At 40.4% G+C, this 27,996-nt stretch overlaps 1 protein-coding gene across 1 annotated transcript in view; it reads right to left on the bottom strand.

Annotated features, from left to right (window-relative positions):
• zmat4a (zinc finger, matrin-type 4a) overlaps window positions 1–27,379 on the bottom strand; it is an 84,028-nt gene extending 56,649 nt beyond the window's left edge. Inside the window, 3 exon segments of the mRNA XM_028413878.1 lie at window positions 10,685–10,786; window positions 27,180–27,271; window positions 27,274–27,379. Of these exon segments, the coding sequence (XP_028269679.1) occupies window positions 10,685–10,786; window positions 27,180–27,271; window positions 27,274–27,379 (300 nt within the window).
• Window positions 27,380–27,996: the final 617 nt, after the last annotated feature.

Genomic DNA, 27,996 nt, shown 5'->3' with positions numbered 1-27,996 from the left:
AAAGGAGGAGCATGGTCCTGCTGCTGGGTTGTTGCCCTCCTACTGCTGCCTCCACGTCTCCTGGTGTACTGGCCTGTCTCCTGGTATCTCCTCCATGCTCTGGACACTGTGCTGACAGACACAGCAAACCTTCTTGCTACAGATCTCATTGATGTTCCATCCTGGATGAGCTGCACTACCTGAGCAGCTTCTGTGGGTTGTAGACACCGCCTCATGCTACCTCTAGGGGTGAGAGCACTGACAAAATGCAAAAGTGATCAAACATCAGGCAGAAAGGATGAGAGCAGAGAAATGGTCTGTGGTCAGCACCTGCAGAACCTCTCCTTTATAAGGGTTGTCTTGATAACTGCCTCTCATTTCCACCTGTTGTCTGTTCCATTTGCACAACAGCAGCTTGTTGATGTTCATCACATTTCTACACCAGTACACAGATTTAAAGTGCCTATAAAAGGTATTACCCTGTTGGATGTTCTGCCCTTTTATTGTACAAATAGTGTGCACGGTAAACATAGCACTGCGTTTATAGGCACTTGTATTGGCATTTTATTATATACTCTCACCAATTAAAATCAAGATAAGGACTGTGATCAAAAGTAGAGGAGGAACTTTCCTTCCTCACTGCTTTTTGCACAATTAACGATAAAAGTAAACAACAGAGAGTTGATGTTCAGAACAAAGACAGAAAGCCTTGTAACCAAGCAACTCTTGTGTATATCATTCTGAAAATAAGGTTATGAACATCTCCAGTAGAAAAGCACAGCCTGCGGACACAAACAGGCCCTTAATGTCAATATATGTTTGGTTTTTTTTCTATGTTAGGACACTAACATAGAAAAAAAAATGTGTCATGCCATCAATTTGTAACCATGACAACAAACATAGCCTGCTGTGTTCATCTGTATGTATAGATAGGATTTTTCCCGAAACATTTACTTTCACATGACCTGGATTTACACATTAATCCAGTGCTGGATTGATTGATGATGAATTAACATTGGACACACATCTGAAAATAAAGCCCTGTGAACATTTTTAGCAATAGCACACTATTGCACTGACAACAATATTTTAATGATATTTTAATAATTAATGAATACATCTACTTATACTTCTTCACTGAGCTAGTGTCACAGTGTTTGGACTGCAGTAAATTAGTATAGCAACAAAACAATCACACCACCCAACCAAAGGTGAGACGCACAATGTTGAAAAATTCAGCTTGTTTTGAAATGTTGCCTCGTAGGGCTGGAAGCATGTGATGGGGAAGAACATTGGTTGGGGGGGGGGGGGTTATATTCAAATAAAAATCCTGCCTGGGATTATGAGCTGAGTCATGCCTGAACTGTGAAAGAATTCAATCTAAGCACGAGTGGAATCTGCATCTCACGCTCTTTTAATTCGACACGCTTCATGGACTAATCGCCTCGCTCTCAGAAAGATTCCAGGCTGTTTTAAACTCGTTTAATCATCTTTGGAGAGCTTGATAGGACTGTTTCACCTATCTCTCCTTTCTCCATTTTGTTTTACAGGATGGACTAGCAACTGATCTCTCAGGACTATGTCTATTAATAAGCCCTCCTTCCTGTGCTGTGTTTCCCTGTGAGACAGGCTCATAATTAAAGTGTTTAAACGGCATTGCTTTAGAGTGAACTAAATAAAAAGGGCTGAGCATCTCAGTGGTGCTGTGTTTTTGCTTACAAAGGAAGCTTTGGGCCACTTTTCATTGTGCCAACATGTTTGGAAGCATTTTATTACCTTCTTCTTGTGTGTGTGTTATTATCAGTTGGCACGGAGACAGACTCCTGAGGCGGTTACGTTTGTCTCTCTCCATTTTAATGACAATAATGAGGCAAAATGGCTTTACTGTTGATTATGCTTTCCACTGATCACACCCAAGGTTCACTGGTACAGCACTTTTCAGCCTCTTCGATTATCAGCAGGCACCACAATGATTCAGTCTCATTTCACATAGTAGATTATTTTCTGTCAGCACTAGAAATGGCTAATTCTTCCATCCCATTAACTCTGAACCCTGTAAAAATGACAGGTGATGATGGATGGGTGCAGCATGGACATCACTCTTCTAGACGCAGACAAGAGCAACTAGGGACTCTCCAACCGACCCACTGCTACTATTAGCAGACCTCACCACTGGGCTAAATGATGCATGGGAAGTAATTAAGAAGGGATCATAGAAATTAGTTTCTTTCTTTATCTGACAAATATGTTGAAGTCGTAAAAGACCATGCTCTGCAGAAACAGCTAGTCTGTCAGCCCAATGCTCACGCTACAAACTGATTTCAAGCCTTTGTTTTCAAATTAAAAACGATCTTTGCTTTCCTTCCCTTTGTCTCTGTTGAGAGCGATATAATCTGCATTTTATTATATACTCTCACCAATTAAAATCAAGATAAGGCAGGACTGTGATCAAAAGTAGAGGAGGAACTTTCCTTCCTCGCGATTAACGATAAAAGTAAACAACAGAGAGTTGATGTTCAGAACAAAGACAGAAAGCCTTGTAACCAAGCAACGCTTGTGTATATCATTCTGAAAATAAGGTTATGAACATCTCCAGTAGAAAAGCATATGTTTGTTTTTTTTCTGTTAGGACACTAACATAGAAAAAAAATGTGTCATGCCATCAATTTGTAACCATGACAACAAACATAGCCTGCTGTGTTCATCTGTATGTATAGATAGGATTTTTCCCGAAACATTTACTTTCACATGACCTGGATTTACACATTAATCCAGTGCTGGATTGATTGATGATGAATTAACATTGGACACACATCTGAAAATAAAGCCCTGTTGCAGAAACAGCTAGTCTGTCAGCCCAATGCTCACGCTACAAACTGATTTCAAGCCTTTGTTTTCAAATTAAAAACGATCTTTGCTTTCCTTCCCTTTGTCTCTGTTGAGAGCGATATAATCTGAACCAGAAAGCAACTAGTACTCGCCCTGAGCTACTGTGCTTCACTAATCCTCTTCCTCAGAAATCAATTTTTGTAAAGGTCAAAACAGAGCGGGCATGGAAAATGTAGATTAGCTCGTCAATAGCTGACACACTCGCCCATACGCCCACATGCCACAGTTTGGTGATGATGAGCGTATGTGAGTGGAGGGAGGTGTAAACTGCTGAGGGTGTATAAAATGTTGACTTGAAGGCTTCCTGAGCTCACCTGGAAAGAAACAGAAAAGAGAGAACATTTCGAGAGGATCAGACTGCAGAGGCAGACAACCACTCAAATGGATTTAAATGTAAGGATATGTCTGTATGTATAAACCCTTGATCTTGTTTACTCATTAACCAGTTGTTAACAGCTGTTTGTTGTTTGTGTCAGCATGTTTGTAGAGTCCATCATTCCAGATGGAAATATGCAAACAGCTATTGTTTACTCATTTCATTTCATACTCTTCATTGTTTTAATAAAGTTTGATAATGGCATTAAAATTACACACAGAATAGGTACGAAGTTTATAATGTCATTTCATCACTTAACACTGATTATTGGCTGTGAGAATACATGTGTGCTTATTCATTGTCATAGGGCCAGAGATTATAATGAGAGTCTTAGGAGAACAGAATTAGAGGAGGAGCAAAGTGGGGCATCAATAGTGTGAGACTTCTCATGGTTCAAATGGTTAATGTTGGAGAAGAATCTCCTAGCTTGATGGTCTGGACACACACACACACACACGCTAGGATCGGGACTCGGTATCGGCAGATACTCAAAATCAAATGACTCGGACTCGAGGGCAAAATAAACCTGATCGGGACATCCCTACTTTATGTCATTATCTTTATCCTACAATCAATGATTCAAGGTCTTATTTGCCATTTGCACAAACAGTCAGGTATAGTCAGGTAAAAGTCAGTTTAACAGCTATATGGGCCAAAATCTCTCTTGGTACTCTTACATGTCCAAGCGTAACACTGACGGCAGCAAACATGTCTTTCTGATAAGATATAAGATCAGGTCATGGTATCACATGCCTCCTGTATGTAGGGTTAAAAATACAGGTCTGTTTAAACAAGCAGAGTTTTAAAACACTTTTGAATAGGGTCAGTGGATTATCCTTATAAAGCACAGTGCATGTGAACCATTTTAATGTAGACTATCATTTCTGCTATTCTCATACCATAGTGACTGTACTGTAACGAACGGCCCACTTGATGCACAATAGAAGCACATATAAGTTCATTCACCCTGAATGAGTGTCTGATAATCACGAACAACATGCAAATGTTGTATGCCGGGGACAACTGGGGATGAAACATACCCAGCGGGCATCCTCGAGGGCAGATGATATCAGCGCAGCCAGGCACAGTTATTAAGTCCTGTGGTCTCCTCCACACATCTAAAGCTTCATACCTATTCAGCAGCATGATTGAAGTGCTGAATACAGCACACGCAACACTCAGGAGGACAAGGGTGACGAAGCGGCTCAGAGAAAGAGGGAGGAGCTGTAGCATCACAGCTGCACGGCATGTGAAGTCATATTAGCGCATTTTCCTACTTGGCCAACGTATTTTGTAAGAATCTGTCCAAACTGTCAGCACTTTTATCACAATTTTCTAAACCAAGGCTACACTTTGTGCCACCAGCCAGTCCAGTATACCACCAACCTTGCTTTCAAGCCTCATACTACATTATGCACGACAACATGTGACCTTGAACGTTTAACCAACCTCTCTTCCAGTTCCTGGTCGGGAGAGGATACCAAGACAGGACAGTGAGAAGTGTGTGTTCAACAACACAGTGTGTTCAACATGCCAAACAATTAATAAAACATAATTCTCCCCTTGCCCTCTTCAAAAAACTGTGCTTTTCAATCTTCTGATCCAAGAAAAATAAAGGGCTACTTGCAACCAATCGGCATCCTCTAAGCCTGAGAAATAAAGCTGACACAGAAATGCAAAAAACTGCTGTTCTTCCAATAGTTACTTGAGGGTGGCTCAAAAAAAGTACATTGCCTGGACCACCTTTTTAAAATGACCAAATTTACAGCAGACATACACATAATGATGACTGTAATGACATACTGTAACAACATTCTGAAGCAGGACAACCACTGAAGCCTAGCACAGTCAACCTGTTTTTTTTTCTTTGTGGACAGTAAAGGCTTATGCTACTGCATGAAGTGCACAACAGACAGTGGGACAACTTTTAAACAGCAGTTTTAAATGTATCTATTGACATCTGTCTGTAGACAAAAATATGTTAATAGTTAATAAAGTAACATAGAACCATAAGATTGTGGTGATCTTTGATAATAAATCTGCTGCATTTATATAAAGTTTATTATGAATATCTTCCATTCAATGAAACTGCAATAAAAACTTAAACCACAGCAGGGTAATACAGTGAAGAATGTTGTGAGAGATGTATCTGAGATAATGGAAAGCAATTAGCGAGAACATGAAGTGGACAAAGAACACAGGAGTCATCACATGTCAGCCAAAAGCTAATGCTAGATTTAAACTCACCGAGTACTGCTGCTAATCAAAGGTCCACCACTAATAATGTAAAAGCTCCAGATGAGAATCACATTCACAGCATGGTGCAACATGCACAGAAAGTCAAATATGCTGCAGCCTTTGTGTTAGCACTGAGGCATTATGAAAAGAGACTCTCCAGTGCTGAAAAACACCAGCTGACAGGCATTGTCTGTTGATGTGGAGTATAAGATTATTCAGGCTAAAGTTGCTGAAATACACTGTGTGATGGATGAATAAAACTGGGCTAAAGGTAGTCTGCTGTTACTACTACTAATACTGCTGAAACACACACATTTAGGTTTCCTATATTTTTACTAAATCATCCAAGGATATCTCAGTACCCAGTCACACTTTCACAATGGCATTTGTAAAGTTTAGGCATATCGTGCGGTTATTTTGAGAGGCTCCATTTTTAGGTTTAAATTAAGTGTTCAGAAATACAGTTCATAACAAATAATAACAAAAAAATCCTGATGTCATCATGATGAATCACGAGTTGTATATTCAGTCATTTAAAGAACTAAAATACATTCCTTTGATAGTCCCTTGATATTAGCATGCCTCTAATGCACATAGACCTCTTCTCGCACACCTCACTTAATGAGTACTCCTGGGTCACTCCTCTTTCCCGCATCACTGTGAAGTAACAGGCAGCAGTTTAAAGGAAGCTCCCCTGCAGCGCTTGCAGCAGTGCCGCCTGTCAAGAGAGGCTGCAGTGCAAAGCCCAAACCAGTACACATGCAAAGAGACACATGCATAAATTAACATGAGCCACACAAGTCTTTGAACTGAGAACCACAGGCCGCTCTGATCCACTCTGCAGATGAGCGCTGACTTTGATGTGTTTGAAAAGAAGGTTTAAAGATCAATTACATTTGCAGGCTCCACTGTCACCCGAAGATGGCTTTGAGTTTGGAGTTTAAAATTCAATTAGGAGCAATGCAAAAAAATTCAAAGGGAGGCTCAGTAGATCAGATATCAGCACATTAATGCGAGTTAGATGACCAGTCTGTCAAATGTTCCATGTGAAGGGGGATATAAGACGACTGCTAAGACTTCACAATTTGACAAAAATAATCCTCAAGAAACTCATAGAAAAGTTGCTATGAATTCTAAATGAATGTTATGAATGGCATCCTCCCCCTGCACAGTGATTGAAGTGATCACTGATGGAACAGTTTCACAATAAAAGCCTGTTCTGTTGTATTAGCATGTGCAGGTACAAAGCCCTATAGAGACTGAAGGAGAGAATAGAGGCTCCAACCACAACAATAGGTTAGGTGCCCAGGATGCACCATTATACTGTATTTCTATTTCCTGCACAGGGTGGAGGTTTACTTTCATTTTGTTACTAACATTTCTTTCTTTACTTTCCTCAAACTTGTCGGGTGAGCTGGGAAGAAATCCAGCCAAACAACACTGTGATTTTGGAAGTCATTGACAACAATGTTCTGACACTGACGTGAGAGGATGTATTGGAAAAACAGCACTATATATTTGACCACATTTATTTATGCTAAAGGCATATTCTTATTTTTAATGTTAGGTGGTCAGAGTTGTTCTGGCAATTTTGAGATGCAGAGACACTCTATCTAGTCCATCTGTCATAACTAGGGATGGGCGAAAAGCGATACCGATATTAAAGTATCAGTACTTGTTAAATACCAGCTCAAGGCAAAAAACAAAAAACAATTTATGTTGAGTAGCTCACATTCTTGATGACACAAGAAACCGGCCAGACCACAATCAACACCCGCCGCCACAAATTGATTCCATGTTTTTTTTTCCCCAACGCGATTTTAAAATATAACTATCCTCCTGTTCACTCAACCCCGATCCACTCTCTCTCTCCCTCTCATTCTTGTTCACACACATACGCATACATGCATGATACTGCTGATTCGCCTGCTCCTCCTCTCCATGTGCAGCGCCTGACGCCTATAGCCTATTGAAGGAAAACCCGAAATTGTGGGATATTTGCGCAGAGAAGACGGTCAGCAGTATCTGCACTCTAATCAACGTTATTGATAATGGAACATTCCGCACCCTAATTCAGCATAGACAGAGCTGGTGATGCAGCAAACAATTAAACGATTTGAAGTGAAATGCGGTTATGGTGGAGATAAACTACGGTATGCCTATAGTCAAATGAAGAATAACACCAAAAGCTGTTTCATTATGAGTTAGTTGCCATGTTGTACCTTTAGTAGTATTTACGTATGTCGTTATGTTAGAACTAACTTAGGGAAATTAAGATTGAACTGTACATTTAAAATGTCTTTACATATTATTGAGATTGAACATCCCTAATCATAACTATTCATGTTAACAACTGGATATAATTCAGCTCAAATACTAAAAACCGCTTTTTTTCCCCTCAGAGACAATTTATATAAGCCTGAGTGTTCAAATCAAGTTTGATTTTGTTATCAGCACTTTAAAGAGTATATCTTCAAACACAACACAAAAGGAATAATTATAGATAAATCTATGCAAACAGAAACAACTTCTGAAGTGTCATCTCTATCCGAAAGTAAAGTTTGCACATCCCTTTTTCCCCCCACTTCCTTTTTGTTCGTGCTGTCGTCACCGTGACCCAAACATGTCACGATGCATTAGACCCTAACTGCGCTAAAAAAGAAGCCAAGATCCGCCTCGTCTCCAGGAGGCAACAGGCCAAGTGCTGTATTCAGCATTCACCACACAATAACAAAATGAATATTTGATTGGGATTGGTACAGCCACTTCCTGTCTCCTGCAAAGCCCTGAAGAACAAAGCAGGTCTCCTGTTACCCACAGACAGTTAAAGCTACTTTAAATAGCACGGCACGGCAGCACAGCAGTGAGGATGACGCCCTGCAGGAAATGGAGTTTGACTTCTTAAGAGTTGCTGAAGAAAAGTTGAAAGACAAAGCAGTGCAAACTTAAGATAAAGTGACAGTGTCAAAGTAAATGAATAAATATTTATATCTCATTGGTGAGATTTCACCTCGGGAACACACCCATTCATTCCATACCAGCTGCTCTGAAACGCACCACAGTGTTCATATGAGCCCCTTCAGCTTCTGTTACTGTCACACAAAGAAAGTGACAGAGAGTGAGAAGCAGCATCTGCAGACAATGAGAGAGGCTCAGGCAGGAAGAAGCTTTACTTACTGAGTTTGGTACCTTGAGGTAACTGATCAGGGTTAGGCAGTGGTTTTTACTGTGTTAGGCTGAAGGTGCAGAGCTGCATGAACACCTTTGAGTTGACTGGCTTCGAATTCGGTCAGAGAAATGCCAAGGAATCGGCTATTTATATCAAATGATTACACAACTGGATTAGCAGGAAACAGCTCGTCTTTTTAAAAGGAGCTCTTAAATTATCCAAGCCATAATGAGGACAAGACATACAGGAAAACATTCAATCTTAGTTAACACAGCCCTGCACTAACCCACACTAACCTTATATGTACCAGACACTCCAGGATTTCGTGATGTTGCGATCGCAACTATTGACGCAAATTCAACCATTCCCTCTGAATTCTGCATGCAAATTGCAATTCCTTGCAATTTTAACCAATCACTGCAACTTTTCTGCAAATTTGACCGATCCCCGTTGTTAACCCTTTCTGCTTTAGCTTCCTGACCGTAGTCGGAGCACAGGGACGAGCTATGTTGCTCGTGGTTAACCAGCATCACACACAGTAAAAGTTTAGTTAAGACCAGAGCACTCTCCTTCTTTGCAGGGCTGCAGCTTTACTGTCTTTTCCTCTGCACTGTACATTTGATTCTTGCCGCTAACAAAACAAATCAGGCATACAACCTCTTTCTCTCTGTCTCATACACACACACACACACACTCTCGTGCACACTCATGCACACTCACACTGTCACAAGTATGCACACACACGCATTCACTGCCCAGTCTCCTAAAGGAGACATGCCGCTCTGTCAACTCCCACAAGTCGTTCAGCCCCAAGTCAGCAAATTAACTTCCTTCCGTCCTTGTTACGTTTAGAAGATGCCACAGACATGTCATGTGTAATACAAAAGAATCACATTCTGCATGGATGTAGATTAAACGTTTGCACAAAGAGTACTGTTTTAAAGAGTTATTCCACCCTAAAACCATTTAAAACTGACATTTATGGGTGTTAAGTGGCAACCAACATGTGGTCAACAGGAACCCCTCCACAGACCTAACCATCTCATTTAGGATACACCCCCCAGCTGCACAGCATTCAACAAGTTGTCACAATGTTTTCAAATGAAAGATTCTACATACCCTCACACTTTAGATTCTCAGAGGTAAGCAAGCTAAAAGCTACCGGTATATTATATATTTTATTATGCAGAGGTCCTAAATGTCAAAATAGTGGCCTTGTTAATATTTAAAGCACTTAAAACCCAAAGACACTTACAGTAAGCTATGTACATACATTTTAAGATTGTGCTGTTCCAAATTGAACACGGCAAGCTGTGCAACCAAATGAATGGCAATATTTGACGGCTCTTCTACAGAGCTACGTAACCTTAGCTACCACATTTTGCAGTTATTATAGACTACTAAATGAGCGCCATATACACACTGATGACTATCTGACAAAAAAATAGAGGCGCTTTATACACTATACATGTGCATAGTGTAAGTTTCAGTTCAACAAAAGCTTCTGCTAGCATTTAAACAATTCTAAAAATTGGTTGGAAGTGCATGTTGGCATACACATCATAGAGAGGTCTGATTTAAGACACAGTGCTAGCTTGACACCTGTGTTTACTCTATTCTTCCATTTGCAATCCAATCTAAAGTTACAAGGACCTGCTGTATCCCTGATTCATTTTTGCAGCCTTGTGCAGTAATTATGCTGTCAAAATAAATACAGCAGCAATCTATTGGGGTTAAAATGTCATGGCTCATGGCACTATTTTAATATCTGAGTTTCAGAAATTATCCACGAATACCTTTTGAAGTATGAGCCACTGGGAAATAAGAGCCAAACAGGTTCAATTTTTCAGTTTAAGAGTTTCTACAAATGAGGAAAAATACTCAGGTGTGTGTGGTGTGTTTATTGACAGTGTGTCAGCTACAGAGCTCAGGTGTATGGATCAGCCGAGTGTCTCTAGAGAGACAAAGTCAAAACAGAGTGACCTTTCATTAATGTAGTGTGGTGCATCATGTGAGGTATTGTGCATCTTTACCTCATAATGGGCCACCCTCTGGGACTCAGAGATGAGCTGAGCGCTGCACACTTTGCAGTAGCTGTCTGTGAAAAGCCCTTGGTCCACTTGTGTTGACTTCATCTGGAGAAAAAAAGGGAAAAACAGATGATTAGTGACCTGGAGCACTTTGCGGCAGGTGGAACAGAACAAATAATGTCTGTAAAATAGGGGGAAAAAAACAGTCAAATTGTGAGTATAAAGACAATCAAACAAGGCGTTCCCTGGATGTCAACAACCAAAAAAAAGTCCTGAATTAAGTATGCACACAAAAAAAGCCATCTGATTTTTGTTGTCACTATCATGCAGCTGCGCTTTGTAGATCTGTAGGGAGCAGCAACTAACCAAGCAAGATGTAATAGAGCAAGTAAACAATAATCTCATTTCATACTTGCGGTGGTGTTGATCAATAATTTATTACCTTGAGCATTTGAGTTTGTGACAGATGCTGAGCAGCTTTTGCAAGCAATCGAGTCAGAAAACGAAAACATTTAATAACAAAACATCCCACTAAAACTTCAGGCGCAGAGCTGAAATTACATTTGATAAATAACAACAACAACAGATCACTCCGACAGAGAGATTTATTTTTTTTCCTAGAAATGTATATATTACTTATTGGGATTCAGAGGAGACCCAGCTGCACAAACCTTTTTATTTCCACAGCTGAGCCATCTCTGCTTTCTATTACTAATTCAACCCCAGCTTCCATTAGGGGCTCACATTTCATATTTGGAAGCAGTCAAGCTCAACTCATCCTCATTTACTCAGGCACGTCTTCATTAGGAGCAGCAGGACAGATGAGGTGACGTGGGTATGAAAGCAAATTCTAACCAACTTGTTTGAATAACTTTCCTAAAAAGGAGCTCTGTGTTGTATAGTTCCTTCTCTTTAGCACTTCAATGGTGTGAAATCCGTTTCACATCCACAGCCATTAACAAAAGGAGGACAAACTCTTAAGTATAGTAAGTCATGATAAATACCAACAGCTCTGCAGAAACATCTGAGGGATTTCAGATTCTAGACCCCCCCTAATGATTTAAATCCTTAAGCCGAGCTGACTCCTGTTTGTGAATCTACTGACAGAGCCTTGACATTAAATACATAAGTGAGAGCCTGTGCTGTCATTTAAGGCAGTTAAGAATATTACATGTTAGAAGCTGCAGTATATTTCCCACATCATCTCTTGATGATGAGTAAATAAATGATACATGCTGTGAATTGGGAGCACTTCTACTATATCTGTGTCTAGCCTGAAGATACAGATACAGAAAATCATAAACACAAGCAGTATTGAAGTGAAATGGAAGAATATCTATTACCTGCTGGATTACACTACTGTAAAAAGGGTTAACGGTATATGATCTAACCATATATATAAGTAGGCTGCACATTGGCGAAAACATAAAGCCTGCAAAAAAAGAGTTGATCTGCTAGTTATGTGTGTGAGGCTAATGGTGTACACAATTCTATGTGGCTCTGGCCTTAGCTAGAGAACGAGCACAGAGTTTAGCATGCTAACCATCAAGCTAACCTTCAATCGTTATTATCACCATTCATATTTACATTACCCCACTACTGATGCAACCAAGCCTTGTCATGTTTACAACATAACACTCATATGAAGGAGAATATAACATCAAAATATGTAAATGTAGCCTTAAAGTATTCCAAATCGTAAGTGCCACTGTGCCTGTGGATAACTTGGCCATTTTATCTATTGCATCCCAGGAAATGAAAATGATTGATAGGCTCAGGGACAGGAAGAGAGGAACTGGGTCACCACTCTGCCAGGAGGAGATGATCTAATGAATGATACCATTTGATTACATGGACTGTTTTTAGAGCGGGAGACATATTAGGGAATAAATGCATATTTTAACCTAGAGTACCCCTTTAAAATAAAGACCTGTGTGGTACTACAAAAGCCTAATGTACATTAAAGCTGCATAAAGTCTTGAACCCATATAAAACTTAACCTGCTGGGGGAGGCATTCAATAGCAAGTCAGTATGTCCATAGAAGATAACAACGAATTTAATCTGTGAACCCGCAAAGTGTTAAAGCAATGGTTTTAGTTTAAGTTTTGCAGTGTTTATGTCAGTCCAAAAACAGGCTGTGGCTTTTTCTGATTTGCTTTTTATACAAACTTAGCAAATGCAAATATCTTTATTGTAAATAGATTGACAAACACTGTGTAAAAGGCTCAGGGCAAAGCAGGTTAATCCCAAATATGTGCAAAGGCACGAGTGCATGTGTAGCTGAGGAGTGTAGGCAGGCACCTCACAGTCTGTGAGTGAGTACACCCACTGTGGTCACCATTGTTCTATGCACATTGACAGAAATAGTCCCTCTTATTTAGTGAAACTGTCACTTTTTTGTGGTATAAAGTTCAAGCCATATAGGGGACTTAAACCAGCACTTAAACGCACAGTAAAAATGGAGTTTGTCATGCTGGGCCTCACAAAATTATTCACATCAGTGTGCACAAAACCATATATAAAAGAACATCCATATCACAATTTCATTTAACATGAAACATATTTCAAACTTAAGTAACTATTTTATGTAATATGATGAGACTGGGTTGTAATTCTGCATCTAATATAATAACATATAATAGAACTTTACTATGACCATTATTTTGCACATTCTGTGAAATGAAAAAAACGTATGCTATGATATACACTTAGCATAGACCAGGTTTAGGACCTATACTGCAGTCTGCAACCAGGGGGCAACTGAGCTGTTTTGGCCTCACTTCTGGGGGAGCTGTCATGTCACCCCTCTTTATACACAGTCTATAAGATTTAGTGTGCTTTCCAGATGGGCACATTTCCCTTTACAGCAGGTTGACCTTCACGTTGCAGTGACTTATACCAGGAAGTGCTCTGCTTCTGAGCTGCTGCCCTTCTGCTCTCTGGTATCTGGCAGCCCAGAGGCCACGGACATACAGATGGGACAAGGATAAAATTGTGTCAAGGGACTGAGGTGTCAGACAAACCGCCAATGAAGAGGAGAAATATAAATAAATCAGAGCTGCGTTTCTCTCTCTCCTCTTTTAATCGGTGGAGAACAGCTTTGCTTCCTCTTCATATTCTACAGGACAAACAACATAAATGAGAGCCTTTGAGAGCTCTGTCAGCTTGTGCCAGTGTTGGACCCGCTGCCTGTTTTTTGCAAGGGTGCACAGATGCTGGAAATGAATGATTAATCACCCTAAATTCTGTTAAGAAGCAGAAGCATCAGCAGCAACGTCAGGAGCAGCAGCAGAAGCCTGGGAACAAAAACTTTCCTTAGCGAAATCAGCTTTCTAGTTTAAGATCGAACTCCCTTGACCCTACAATGAAGAATTAAATATGAAACAATAAAGAAAATAAACTAATTCCATATCTGGTCATAGCTGATGGCACTTCTACAGAAGTGTTACAGTCTGTCTTCCTCTTCTCATCCTCATCTCTTTTCATTAGCTATAGTCATTTCCTCCTGACCCACCCTGCTGCTTCAGCAGCCGCAGCTGCCCTGAAACCTGGTAATATCTAAAACAAATTAAATGAATAGCAGAGCCTGATCTGATTTTTAAGTTTGCCCAATCTCAAGTTCTGCATTCACATCTCGGCTTGTCTTGGTGCATGCCTGTAAAATATCCAATAAGTCCACATCAAAAGTCAAAGGTCATTGTCCGCCCAGGAGTAGAATGGAGATTATTCACAAGGTAACTGTCTGAAGACGATACTGTTCTGTCAAAAGGATTAAAATCAACTCACCAATTTGGCAGCGTAACTGGATAAATGTAAACTGCCTGTAAGGAAACACTGTGAACTGTGGGACTGACTTTTGTCAGTAACAACAGGAGCTTACTGATCACGGCTAACTCCATATTTATAAGCAGGTTTTTCATGTCATTACATGTGTTTCCTCCACTCTCCTATGCAATATTGGCTAAAGTGGGGGTCCCCTAGAGCAGTGGTCCCCAACCACCGGGCCGGGGACCGGTACCGGTCCGTGGGTCATTTGGTACCGGGCCGCACAGAAAGACTGAGCAAAACATATATTATTCATTATCTGAGTCTGAAAGCTGTTTCATTTATAAATCGATCAGATTCATCCGCCTGTGCCTTTAAGCACCTGCCCAGACGCTTGTCTCGGTCACGGGATACGGAACCCCAAAATTAAGCCCACAAGCAAAAATGAATAAAAAACAAACGTCTTTGGAGAGCTTCTTCGGAAAGGGGAAAAGGCCAAACGAGGAGACAGAAGAAGAGGAGCCTACCCCTTCAAAGAAAAAGAAACCTGCGTTTAAAAGACTATATCAGGAGTCCTATTTAAAATACGGATTTATTGCAACAGGTGATTCTCACACACCAAGTCCGCTCTGAGTGATGTGGCGACAGACTCGCAAATGAGGCAACGAAGCCTTCAAAACTGCGAGACCGAGCACCCTGCATTAAAAGACAAGCCATGGAAGAAAACGTGAACAAGAATGACTGAAGCAATTAATGACGGCCAAAACAAAATTACGGAGTGGACTGGACATAAGAAACACGCTTCGGGTGTCATGTCTCCCATTATCCCTAGATGGGACCGCCTCATTGCTGAGAAAGCTCAAAGGCCCCCACTAGTTAAGCATAAGAGTAAGAGTCTGTTTATGCACTTTTTTTTTTGTTTTTTTTTCTGTGCCGGTCCGTGAAAGTATTGTTTTACATGATACCGGTCCGTGGTGCAAAAAAGGTTGGGGACCGCTGCCCTAGAGGAGCTGGATGAAGCAACTTCTGTTAGGCGTCTAGTCGTCTTTACTCTGCAAGTTGATACTGTGACCCTGATGGACTAAGCGGTTTGGATAAAGGATGATGGAAAATCTGTTTTGCTAGTTCACAGAGACACCTAAACTGCAGACACTTCAACCTTGAGTCCAAATGGATATTCTGCCAAGTGATTGTAGCCTTCACTAGAAATAAATGAAAAGCAATGGCTGTCACTGACACAATTATTACTCATTTTAGTGACCAGATGCAGCCCTATGATTGGTTTCTGCACACTGTTACTACCCCTGTTTGTTGGTGTATTGGTATTAATTAAATCTGTGGCTGAGTCAAGTGAGTTATAGGTAGGCATTGTTAAAAATAGTTTGACAGCTACACTTGTCCCAGAGTGTCTACCACTCGATCACAGGTAAAAGTCACCCTGTGTGAAGTACAGCTCTCCTTAAAACTGCTGTTGACTAAATTAACATGTTTTTTTTCCTTCGCAATCAATTCATTAAGCTAAGGGATTTTACTGTCATATGATCTGCTATAATTGCTATAACTCTCTTCTAATGAGAAAAACAGTATAATTGAATAAGGGGAGGCAATCGTAAACTGGCAAGGGGTTCTCCTCCAATTCAATCATCAATATCTGATCAGAGCAGCTGTTGTCAACATCATTACAGCCAGGCTCTCTCAGCTCAGCACCCTGAGCTCATTACGGGTCTCACATTGCCACTTGGGTGAAGGAGAGACACGGGACAGAGGAGGAACAACGCAGCACGCCCCGCATTGACGATCAAATTAGCAAGAAGCCTGCTTGTTCCTCACACCTAGTCAACACTGTTTTCTGTCTGACTTTGACTATGACAAGCCGCCAGCAAATCAGCGGAAGCAAGCTGTGCCAGGCTGGGAGCCTGAGGCTGAGGGGAGGAAATAGAAAAAGATGATGAAACAGTGGGAGGGAAGGAGTGTAGAGATGAAAGGGAGGTCAGAGCGGCAAGTGGCCAGCAGATGTTGCACCTATAAAAGGTCAGTTGTAATTCGTTAGGGAGAGCATTAAGCTGGGAAGTTGGACGGATGCCCATGCAGAAGAGATGCACTCACACTGGCCTTTCCGGTCGATCCCCCTTTGGCTGAGGACAGCCCACATAATAAATTCTTATCGCCAGCTCTATGGGACATGACTGCTGTCACAACACAACTACTCTGACTCTGATGCCAATGTCAGGTCTAAAGCAAAGAACATTTGAAAATCCTTTTATCCCCCATCACACCAACACACACACAAAAACTACTGAAAGGAAAGATAGCAACACAGCTAAACTCTGTTCATGTGTGAAGGGAACTCGACGCGACCTCAGTCGCAGTCTTGAACTTCTCAGGCTGAGCCTGGATGCCGTCGTGTAGTGTGAACTGATCACCGACCCAGTTGAAGAGCAGTTGTTAAGTGTGTGACCCCCATCAACATACAAAATCTGCTGAAGCCAGTGTGTCCTCTAGTCTAGTCTTTTCGAAATCTGGTAAGACTGATTCCCAAATGCTTGCCTCATCCTTGGCTAATTCATTTAGAATGCTGCTATATACACTTGGGGTGATTCTGCACCTCCCACACACACAAGAGACCTCCAGACTGTTCCCTTCATCCCTTTAGAGAGATGCAGAAACACCTTTTTAAGGGGAAAGGGTATTTTTATGTTCACACCAGCTCTCTCTCTCTGTGCCTGTGATGATGAATATATGCGTATATGCCCTGAACCCTGTACTTACTTTAAAAGTTTGGGCAGACCGGATAACATGCCACCAGTCTCCGGGCATCCTAAGGCACTTCAAGAGCCCACTTGGTCATTACTGAATTTAGGACATAGAAGAACTTGTATTATTCATGATGAACAGACTTTAATTTAAGCAGTATTAAACAGGTTTATAAATTATACAACGCTTTAGATGGAGCTTTTGCTTTCCACTTTCAAATCCTATGAGCCAAAAAGCAATCAGGTTTACACACTGTAGGAAAATAATGTTAATCACAATAAGATTTGAGCAAACTACTTACATTAAATAACTTAAAACTAATTGTTACATGGCGGACCATAAAAAATATAGATGTGATTGAGTTCTGATGCATTGTGGAAGTAGTCTTTTCAATACCTCAGCGCCCTGTGTGCCAGCTGGATGAATTAGTATTCATTGGGCACAGGAAGGCCTTTCAATGGCAGGAAATTACTGTACTGTATGTATGGAAAGAGAAGAAGACTTCTTAATGTAAGACTATAAACTGTAGGTGAGCGCAACGGTGGCAGAAAATTGGGTTTTGATAAGGTTAAAATGCAATCCTGCAGTTTTATAATGGAACTAGGAAAATTCTAAGATTTACCTTTGAGTAATTTAACCTAAGGTGAAATATCAAAACTTAAATCTTGGACATGAATCTAACTGTTTAATTTATTTTTATCTGCCATGTTCAGAGATGTCAGTGCTGACAGATATCTACTATAGTACAGAGTGTGTGAAGTGGTTGACACCTTTTTGATTACAAAGACCATGTGACTGATCTGAGACATTAAATAACAAGAGTAAGCAGACAGTGAATGTGAGTATAGCGTTATTTTAGGCCTTTGAACTGTGGATCAAAACACAATGAAATGAACAGACAAGTTGTTTCTATTTATATGCATTTCATTATTTTAGAGGCAATTTAATGTTTGTTCTGATGAATGTTAAGAGATGTTAAGCAGCTGCATTTAGTTGATGTGTGTATTTTTGTCTTGAATCTCTTAGAGGGACCAGACATGATAAGAGAAAATAACCACAACAGGAGAGGGCAGTGTGTACACTTCGTCTAACAATCAATGAATTGAAATTAGTGACCGGCGGTTGTTGTGGGGACAGGTCATAAAGTACCAAGTGGGAATATCATGTGACCAGAAGCTTGTCAGAGGTCAGAGCTAGAAGCTAATCACTGCACTACTACAGAAGACGAAGAGGACCATGGTGCCAACGGCTAAAGTACGTCCACAATTCTACATTAACCCAGTCTGACAGCCATTTTCAGCATCCACGTGACACGGAGTACTATTTGTGTCCCATCACCACACTTTAGAAGCCTAATATTTTACATCCAACCCAACTACCAGAGAGTTTCAGGAATGGTTATCCTCCCATGGTGGGAATGATCATGATTGCCCACATACTCTACATACATCTCTTTGAATAAATTACACATTTTTTGAAGTTCAATTCAGTTTGAATTTCCTCAATTTAAAACAATTTTTGTATGAGTTTTTCAGGGTAAAAAAATAATAAAGTAGAACTGTGGGTGACCCTCAATCCTCAGAATAAAGTATCCTCCATGCAGACCTGTTTAATGGAGAATAATGACTACATTTGGACTACCATGGTAAATCTGAAGTTGGTCATTTATTCCATACGCAGTTCTACGCATTGTAAAACTGGCAATTAATCATCGCCACTCCACATTAAGAGTATCAGTTAGAAAGAGACGAGCTGAGAAAATGTGTCTTTAAGCAACTGTCACAAAGAACTGCTGAAGCGCTCAAAGCAGTAAAAGTCATAATGAGGCCGTCTTAAAAAAAAAACGCAGTCCGTACATTTCACTCCATATTTTAAAATCTTTCACAGTGACAAGTTCCAGGAAGTATGAGCCAGTGAGTCTGGGAGTGAATAATTAGTCAGTATTATTGACATTCAAACCACACCTGAACAGTGAGAGTGCATTTCCACAATGGCAACACGAAGGGTGATGATTACTCACCTATGAAGGTGTTAAGAGCATTTCTTACACTGAGCTCACAAGTCCTCAAAAATGCACCACCTATTTTTAGCCACTTCACAATAAAAACCTATTCATTTTCATTAGCAGTCATTGAATCAGCTCAAATTCAAGCTAAGAGTTTTGACGTGATCCTGACTTTTTTTGCAACGAAAGGATTCAGCATCCATTATAAGTGTTATTTTATTTTCTGTGACTGTATTTTAGGCTGTGACAAATCATTTGTTGCTATTCTTTTGCCAAAAAGGAAGGTGCAACTGAAACATGTGCAACTAGTTACATAAACTTAAATGTGATGTTCATCTTGTGACCAAATGTGTGAGAGTCTGCAGCTGTGCTCTTCATTATTTAACTTAACTGCTCAATGGAAGTTGGACACCTTAGTTTTTACAATAAGAATGCAACAAGCAGGAGATACCTTTGAGCTTGTTCCTGCCTGTATATTTTCTTATAGCCTGCGTCCCAACAGGTATAAAGACTAATAAATGTCCATATTAGCAGAATCAAATTGAATTTTTAGAGATTTTGTTGTGTTCACTTACATTTCGCGCTTGTTTTCTACCACTTTGACTCTTTCATGCATGTTGGGTTGTGTCTTTAGTGTCAAAAAAGACTGTTTTAATGCCCATTGGTTGTATTTAATGGTCTTAGTTGGAGCCTCACTAATACAGATTAGTAGCAAGCCTGTCACAATATATGTTTGCCTTTTTTTTTATTCTGCATTGTTCTGAACTACAGGGGGGTGGTCAATGGACAAGAAGTCAAAGAGCGAACAACTATTCACATTCACAATCATACCTACAGCCAATTAACCTAACATTCATTTCTCTGGTTTGTGAGAGGAAGTCAGAGCACTCTGCGAAAACCCACACAAGCAAAGGATAGAACGCAGATTTGAACCAGGCACCTCCTTGCTGTGAGGCGGCAGTGCTCACCACTGCACCACTGTGCGACCCTATTACAAAACATATTGGAGAAAAACATGTTTGGGATCATTTATTAATGTTGTCAGTTTGAACTTTGTCGTTAACAATTCAGTCAACATCTCAGATGAGCAGATGTCTTGACAGTAAGTTGCAAACTAGGTTGTGAAATACAAGTATTGTCAACGTGAAATACATCGTGTTAGTCATGCTCAATGTATTTGTTGTGAGGTAGGTATCTGTCCCAAAAAATCCACCATTGTTTGGGCTCTATTTACATAATCTATACAGCACACTGTAATTCTACCCCACTTAAATGTGTGTTGTAACTGCATGGATCAGTGCGGTTATTCTCATGTGTGGTTCCAATGGAAATGGATGTATTCATGACTTGGTCTCACAGGGCATACCTGGAGTAATAGTCCATCTTGAGGGCTCCTAAATTAAGACTCGTGCTGCAAGCAGCGTACTGGTATCAACATGCCATCAGCTTGGCTTTTATTTGAGGAGAATAATGCATAGAAATGGAAAAAAGAAAATGAACAGGGCCTCTCTAACAGATGTCTCTACATTTAAAAAGCCAGCTATGATTATAGATTGAATTTATGAATAGGGTTTAATGACATTTATTGTAGCCATGAAGCCTTTGTATTACATATCCAGTGTGTGCTATTACTGTCAAACCTGACTACAACTCTATTTAAAAAAGCTAAGGGAAGGTTTTTTTAGATTAAGTTGTGTATATCAGCACATAATCGTCCTTTGCCACTGGTGCATAGCAAATTAAACCATCCAATCAATCTCTGCAGCCAGTGATGATGAAGTTGTCAGAGGTTATGGTCCCCATATCCTACAATATTTATCCATAGTCTCCTCAGCTACATTTTCCTGACAAAAACAGATGAGGTTTATAAACAGCCAACACAGCAGAGAGAATCAATCACGGATTTTGTACAATGACTACAATTGTACTTTTTAAACGGATGGCACTGTAGTTATCTTTGCTGACCTGTTGCTCACAGTGAATGATGATAAAGAATAAAGTGAGCTTGTCGGTCACCAGCTTTGGAGGACCTCCAATGCAGCTCAATGGGGCCAGATATTAGTCTGAAAACAGACAACGTAGGCAAGAATCCTCCAACTGAAAAGATGCCGTCTAAAAGTCACAATGATGTAGCACTGAGAGATAAACGCCGCTCAAGGCGGAGAGGAAGGCTCTTACTTTATGCAAAGATATCTATGGTGTTTGATATACATGCCTTAAAGTGTTCAAATCAGAGACTAGGAATGTTTTATGGGATACTGAACTCCATCCAGGGATCCTGTTACTGCATCTGCCAAAAATAAGATGTCTGTCTGTATATTTTAACCATAAACAGTTTCTGAACCGCATTAAATCCTAATAATAAGTCAATGCTGTGATTATGGATGCATATTAGTTTAAATAATCAAAGTAATTTTAAAATGTGGTCACATCTTTGCTTTGATTATTGGTTGTCAGACTGTATGAGTATGTGGGATGATCCTTTCTAGAGAGGCTGGACTTTATTTTACCAACATTTTTTTTAACAACAGAACAAGGGGAGTGTGTGTTCAAACTAACTGGTGCTGGCAAAGGCCCACTTATGTTCTGATAACGCTTATTAACGGACACAACAACACAGAGCAGCAGAAGTCGGATTACTTGATGGTGGATCTTTTGTATTAAAGCTAAAAGGAAATACTGATAATGTTCATGCTCACGTGCAGACAGCTGGGATAGGCTCTAGCCCCCTTGGGACCCTGTACTACAGAACCAAGTGGGTTCAGAAGATGGATGTATGGATAGATAATATTAATAAAGAGATAAGTAAAATTTATCTGATTTAACTGGCAACAATGCTACACACACGTCAAGCACATCACAAGATCAAGTGTGAGCTGTGGAGTAACAGCACGACCAAAGTGTGGGAAAATGGTAAGATCCAACATTAAAGTAAGGTCAGCGTGGTTACAACTTCAATAAAATTCTCTCATGGTGGCATCCTTCATAGCCAACCAAACATCAGAGCTTTTCAGAAAATGTGTTTTCCCACTGCAGTGGTGATTGTGAGTATACAAGAACATCATCTGGGTCTAAGGTCACCGTTAACAATGTGTAATTAGGGGTTCAAGTCATACAGACACAGTCGTACTTGATTAAAATAATATAATACTAAATAACATTGGTTGCATGTGCTCAGAACTCTGGTCTCGGTTCTAGAGTACAATTTTCAAGTCATCTATAAAAGCTGCGATACTGGACCCACATACCCTGAGCTACAAACAGGAAATATAAGTGCACTAATGGGATACTTGAGATCCCATTAGTGCACAAGTGATCCAGAACTAAAATACTGTACTTGCAATCTAAATTTTAAAAAATATACTGTCAACATTTTCACCATCCTCATCTTGAAAATCATTCATCATCATCAGCGTCTAATCTTCTACAGTAGGGTGTTTGTGATAATCACTCTTCTAGCCACTCTGAATGTTGATTAGGCCGCCACTTGATTGCAACAGACCACGCTCTCCATCTCAGTAGACGTCCCAAGCTCAGACTAATTGACAGTCTTGCTAGCCCAACACAACTGCATATATTATATATAAGGATGGAATAGGTTGATACAAACCAAAACAAAATATATGACTGTTTGGGCACGAAGTCTGCTTATACAGAGACTGGAAAATGATGTTAACCAAACACCAGACTTTAACCCAGCAGGCAGGGTTTCCATGGTGGTACCACTGGTGACCTATAAAAATACACATGGGATTCACAGAGTTAAAAGGCATGTGACAGGCATGACATATGACAAGAGAAGTAAAATCTTATCTCTTCATGATCTTATACAGCTCACAATCATAATCAAAAATCAAAGATGCCTTTTTTCAATAAAATACATTAATTTTTGCCAATTAAAATGAACATGTAACCTATTTTGACCCTAACCCTTAAAAAATGAATACAATATAACCATACACCCTGCACCTCTGACAGGACAGGAAGAGTAACTGGCAAAATGCTGCTATTAAGAGCTTTCATATATAACTATATAACATGTTTTCTTCCTTCATGTTTCATGATCATGTGACATAACTCTTTGGGTCACTTACAGGCCATCGCTGCCTGGGGGCATCTAAAGCAATGGTAGGCTTTTAATTCCAGTTGACTTTTAGTTTGCTAAATGTCACATAATGTCATGTTAGAGCTTGGTATTAGGATGAATCCAGCTAAGAGAAGAAACCAGCAAAGAGGACTGAAGATAAATGAGACTACCTGCTGCTAGATGATTTAGAGAGGGGAAGCTACAAAGAGGAGAGCAACTGTCTGACCTCCCTGTGCTCACTGTGACCTGTGAGGTCCATAGAAACTGCAACCTCCATCAGCAGCAGCAGCATTTTGTCCAGCTGGTGCTCCGGGGTCAGTGAGAGACTCCAGCAACGCTCCCAGGGGGACAAATTAGCCTGGCTGAATGAGTGAGACTGCATACTTCCTCTTCTAGAGCTCTCTGCACACTGATATGCCACCCATTCTATCTCTTATCATCCTGCTGGCTTTGGCTTCAGGACAAAAAAAAAACAAACACAGAGCCAAATTGTAATGCCATGTCTGGAGGTCAAAACAACGAGCAGTTACTTTGTGTTTGTTGCTAAGTGGCCTATTCCCATGCAGTGTGACCAGAGCGGCGGCCACAGATCTGATGAGTGAAAACATTAGCACACACGCCGGGCAGGCTGCCTGCACTTCAGTAACATAATCAGCTTGGTGTTCAGCCAGAGCAGACATTTAGGGCAAACGTTATGTCGCAGCAACAATAAAATTCTGACACCGGCCAGCCTAATGAGATAAATTCTTTTCCCAGGCGGGCACAACATCAAATAATCTGCTGTCAACAACCCAAATATTACAGAACAAACCTGTTGCATGACACTGCGGATTCATGAGGACATAACATTAAAAAGGAGTCATGGATGCTAAGCATATTATCTCTGTGGCTTGTCTTGTTCACTTCAAAACAACTGTGTAAATAATCATCTCAAATTATGACATAACACTTAATGATGTTTTATGATATTTATAATAATAGAAAATAAATTATGTGTTGACCTTCTATGACAGAAATAATGGGGACAGAAGCAGTGAAGTGAAGAAAAGAGAAAAGAAGTAGGCCAATTTTAACTTCACAAAAGCAAACAATTATTGATGACATGAAGCTTCAAAGTCTCTTCACAAATTACAGACAGCAGAATGAGAGAACTGAAAATAGAATGGATGATCTGAAGGCTTGAAAAGCCACTGGAATATTAAAGAAATGGTTGATGAAGGTGCTTTATAACTCATTATTTTTAATGCTCAGCTGAAATGACCTTGACAAGTTTATGTCATGGTAACATTTATAGAACCATTTTTCAGTTTGTAGGATAAGGAACAGGCAATGATATCATGCAACTTTAAATGAGGCAGATGTAGCTGGGAGCGCCTGCTCTGTGAAATGCTGCATTATTCTTTTTTTCCCTCATCCCACTGAGGGCTTCAGAATGAAACACATCATGCATATCGGGCTTCTTGAGTATTCAAATGGTGCGGTGAGAGGAAAAGGAGGAAGCCCCCTCTGACACCTTTTGTACTCTTTAAACAAACTCGCTTTAAAAGATTTCCTCACATATTATATTATTGGCTGATGCATTAGAGGCAGTTCCTTTATTGTCATTCATTTAAAGCTTGAATTTAAATCATTTCCTGCATTTAAAAAAAATGATTGGCTGATTCTCATACATGAGTATGAGCAGGATAGCTTTGTTTTATGATTAAAAAACAGATTATCTAACATCATATGTTACCTCCACATAACATAAGCCACATCACTTTTGATCATTGAGTGCTAGCTTCCAGATTTGTATATGTGGGGTGGATGTTTTTAGAGCATAATGTACATAGGTCATATACATAGGGCATTGTTGTGTGTCCTTGGGCAAGACACTTTACCCGCACTGCCTCCAGTGTACTCACTGGTGTGGCGCACCTTGCTGGTCATTGCATGACACTGCTTGGCAGCAACCTTAAACAATGTCCCTTTGGGATTATTAAAGTATCTAAAATAAAAAAAATAAATAAAAAATAAAAACATAGTTATGTATGAGAGTGTGATGTCAGAAACTGCAGCATAACTGAGGTTTGGACTCTTTCTCCCTGTGAAGAATTAGTTTTTGCTTTAAGTTATTGTCTTTGTCCTATACAATCAATAAACTGGAACCACTGGCTTGAAACAACGATGGCACAGAGTCAAAAATCACTGCGGGGACAAAGAAGGCAGAAGATAACAGCTAATAGAGGAAGATGTCAACCAGAGGGTATGCCAAGAAAAATGAGTGGAGCAGAATACTGAAAGCCAAGATACCCTCACATACATAGACTCAGGGACTATCCATCGACAGAGCTGACCTATATGACCTGGAGAAAACCAAAGTAACGTGCACAGATTGCACATTTAATTACTGCAGAAATAATTAATCTCACCTCAAACCAAAACATCCTACAGAGACTCTCAAACCCCTCAACAATCTACAATACTGAAAGCTGTGAAATGATAACAAATGCTAAGTTGATGGACATAAGGGAAAGACACTTACTATACACTACCCTGGAGAGGAACCATTGTGTCAAGAACACATACTTTAGGTGAGAGGACACAGAGGATTACCACGCACCAAGGAAGCAAAGGACATCATAAATGGAATCTGACAACTGTGAGCACAGCAAAACAGCAACACCTCACTGCATGAGGCAAGAGAGGATCGTTTTCCAGATGTCACAAAAGAGCGTAAAACTATGCAAGTGTCATCAATTAGGTAATTAATTAAAGGGAGGAACAAAGACAGAATCCTTAATGAACATCACCACTTATCACAACTGTTACCATAAGATATTAGAAAAAAAGAAGAAGAGAAAGAAGAGGAGAAATAGAATTGATTCAGTACATTTGAATGTATATTTGTGTTTTTCAAGTTGAGATAAATAGCTGGGCAGTCTTCATTTCATCACTTAGGTCAAACTGTGTGCCTTTAGCTTATCTAAATCACTAAATACCTGAATTCACCATATTATAAGCAAAAATCTCTTGATTATGATCAATCCGAATTGCATTATTGAGTTTTAACTGCTTCCATAAAGACTCTTTTTTTCAAACAAGCTCTCCAGCTCCCATGCCCTCTTTCTCAGTCTGACACTATAACCCATTTAAGTCAATTGATCTGAGGAGAGTTCAGCACTGTAAACTCTCCCAGAGGTGTGTTCAGCTCCCTCTGCTACACCTCTGTCTTTTAATCCACCTTAAATGTCACCTTGAAAGAATCGACGAGGCGTCTCTGTGTATGCAGAGCAACCGTGTGTGGAGCTCTGGCTTGTGCTGAGTGTTACTTTGCTTGATGAATACAAAGCTGTAGCTGTAGAATTAACCTTATTTTGAAAGTCTAAAACAGATCGCTGAGGGGTTTCTTCCTCTGGAGTGCAGGAGTTTGAACAGTGTGTACTCAAAGTTATACCTCTGGCTGGCACAGGCAGAAATACAAGAAGCGTTTCTATTTTATTTTATTCATAGTATGGGGGGGGGGGGGGGGGGGATTCCCTTCAAGGATCCCCAGAGTGTCCCCATGCAGGACTTGCGTACAACGAGACGCGAGGTCAACCTTCACCAACCAGGCTGTCCCGTTTACTTTTTAACCTCCCCATGCGCACCGCGGCGCGCAGGCAACGACGCTGCGCTGCGCTGCGCTCGGTCTCCCGGCGGTGGCATGCAACAAGAACAGAAATCAGCATGCAACACGACAAGCATTTCCCCTGCAGGATGCAGTACAGCATCTACATAAAGTCACACTCCCTCACTCACTCCTCTGCACGCATGCACGTCTCTTATCACGGATAGTCCCAAACAAAACAAAAAGGAGAAGAAAAGAAAAACAACACAAGGAACGGACGATGATCGCAGCCTATACCTGTAACTCCACACTGTAGCCCTGATACAAGTGCGTCGGGAACACCGCCAGCTGATGTTGCACTTGGAGGGAAACCGTATAATCCATTAACCAGAGGATGCTGAAGAGCGACAGACTGAGCGGGAGACGCGTCTGCTGCTGGCAGCGGTACTACACTGTAGTACAATCTGCCGCTGCTCTCCGCCCCGCTGCGCTCCCATTGGCCGCGCGGCGCTCATCAGCCGCGTCAGCTCACAAAGACAGGAGGCAGGAGGTGGCAGTTCCCATCAGCAAACAGCATCTGCTCACACCATTCACACATGCAGCAGCCTATACACACAGACTGACCACAGGGCTTTACATGAAGTAGTGTAGTTATAATCACTGGTTTTGAAATCAACAGGAGACCAAATGACCTGGAAAAAATAATAATCAGAATACTAAACTTTAGAAAAATCTCAGACATCTGGAAGCTAAGAGTGGCCATCACATGTATTTTCTTCTACAGCATTAATTATTATAATTTTTTTAAAAACAAATGTTTAGGTTGTTGTCAGCTCCTCCATAGTAATCCCATGATTTACACATTAAAACGCACAAAAGTTGTGGGTTTTTTTTTCTAGATAATGAGATTAATCAAGACAATATCACAAGAAAATGAGCTTATGGCACCTGATGTGCTAAAAGGGACTTATACACTAATGCTTCATTGCAGTCATCAGCCATCAAAGGGTGTCCAAAATATTTTGGCATTACTTCTGGAGAACTGTCTGTGGTAGGGCACACGCCTGTCACTCAAAGTGATTACGCCCATAAGCATGCGTAAGCCATAATATAA

The sequence above is a fragment of the Parambassis ranga genome, chromosome 9 (genome assembly GCF_900634625.1).
Source record: "Parambassis ranga chromosome 9, fParRan2.1, whole genome shotgun sequence".
In the NCBI taxonomy this organism is placed as follows: domain Eukaryota; kingdom Metazoa; phylum Chordata; class Actinopteri; family Ambassidae; genus Parambassis; species Parambassis ranga.
This window is presented reverse-complemented; position numbering and strand designations above follow the sequence as displayed.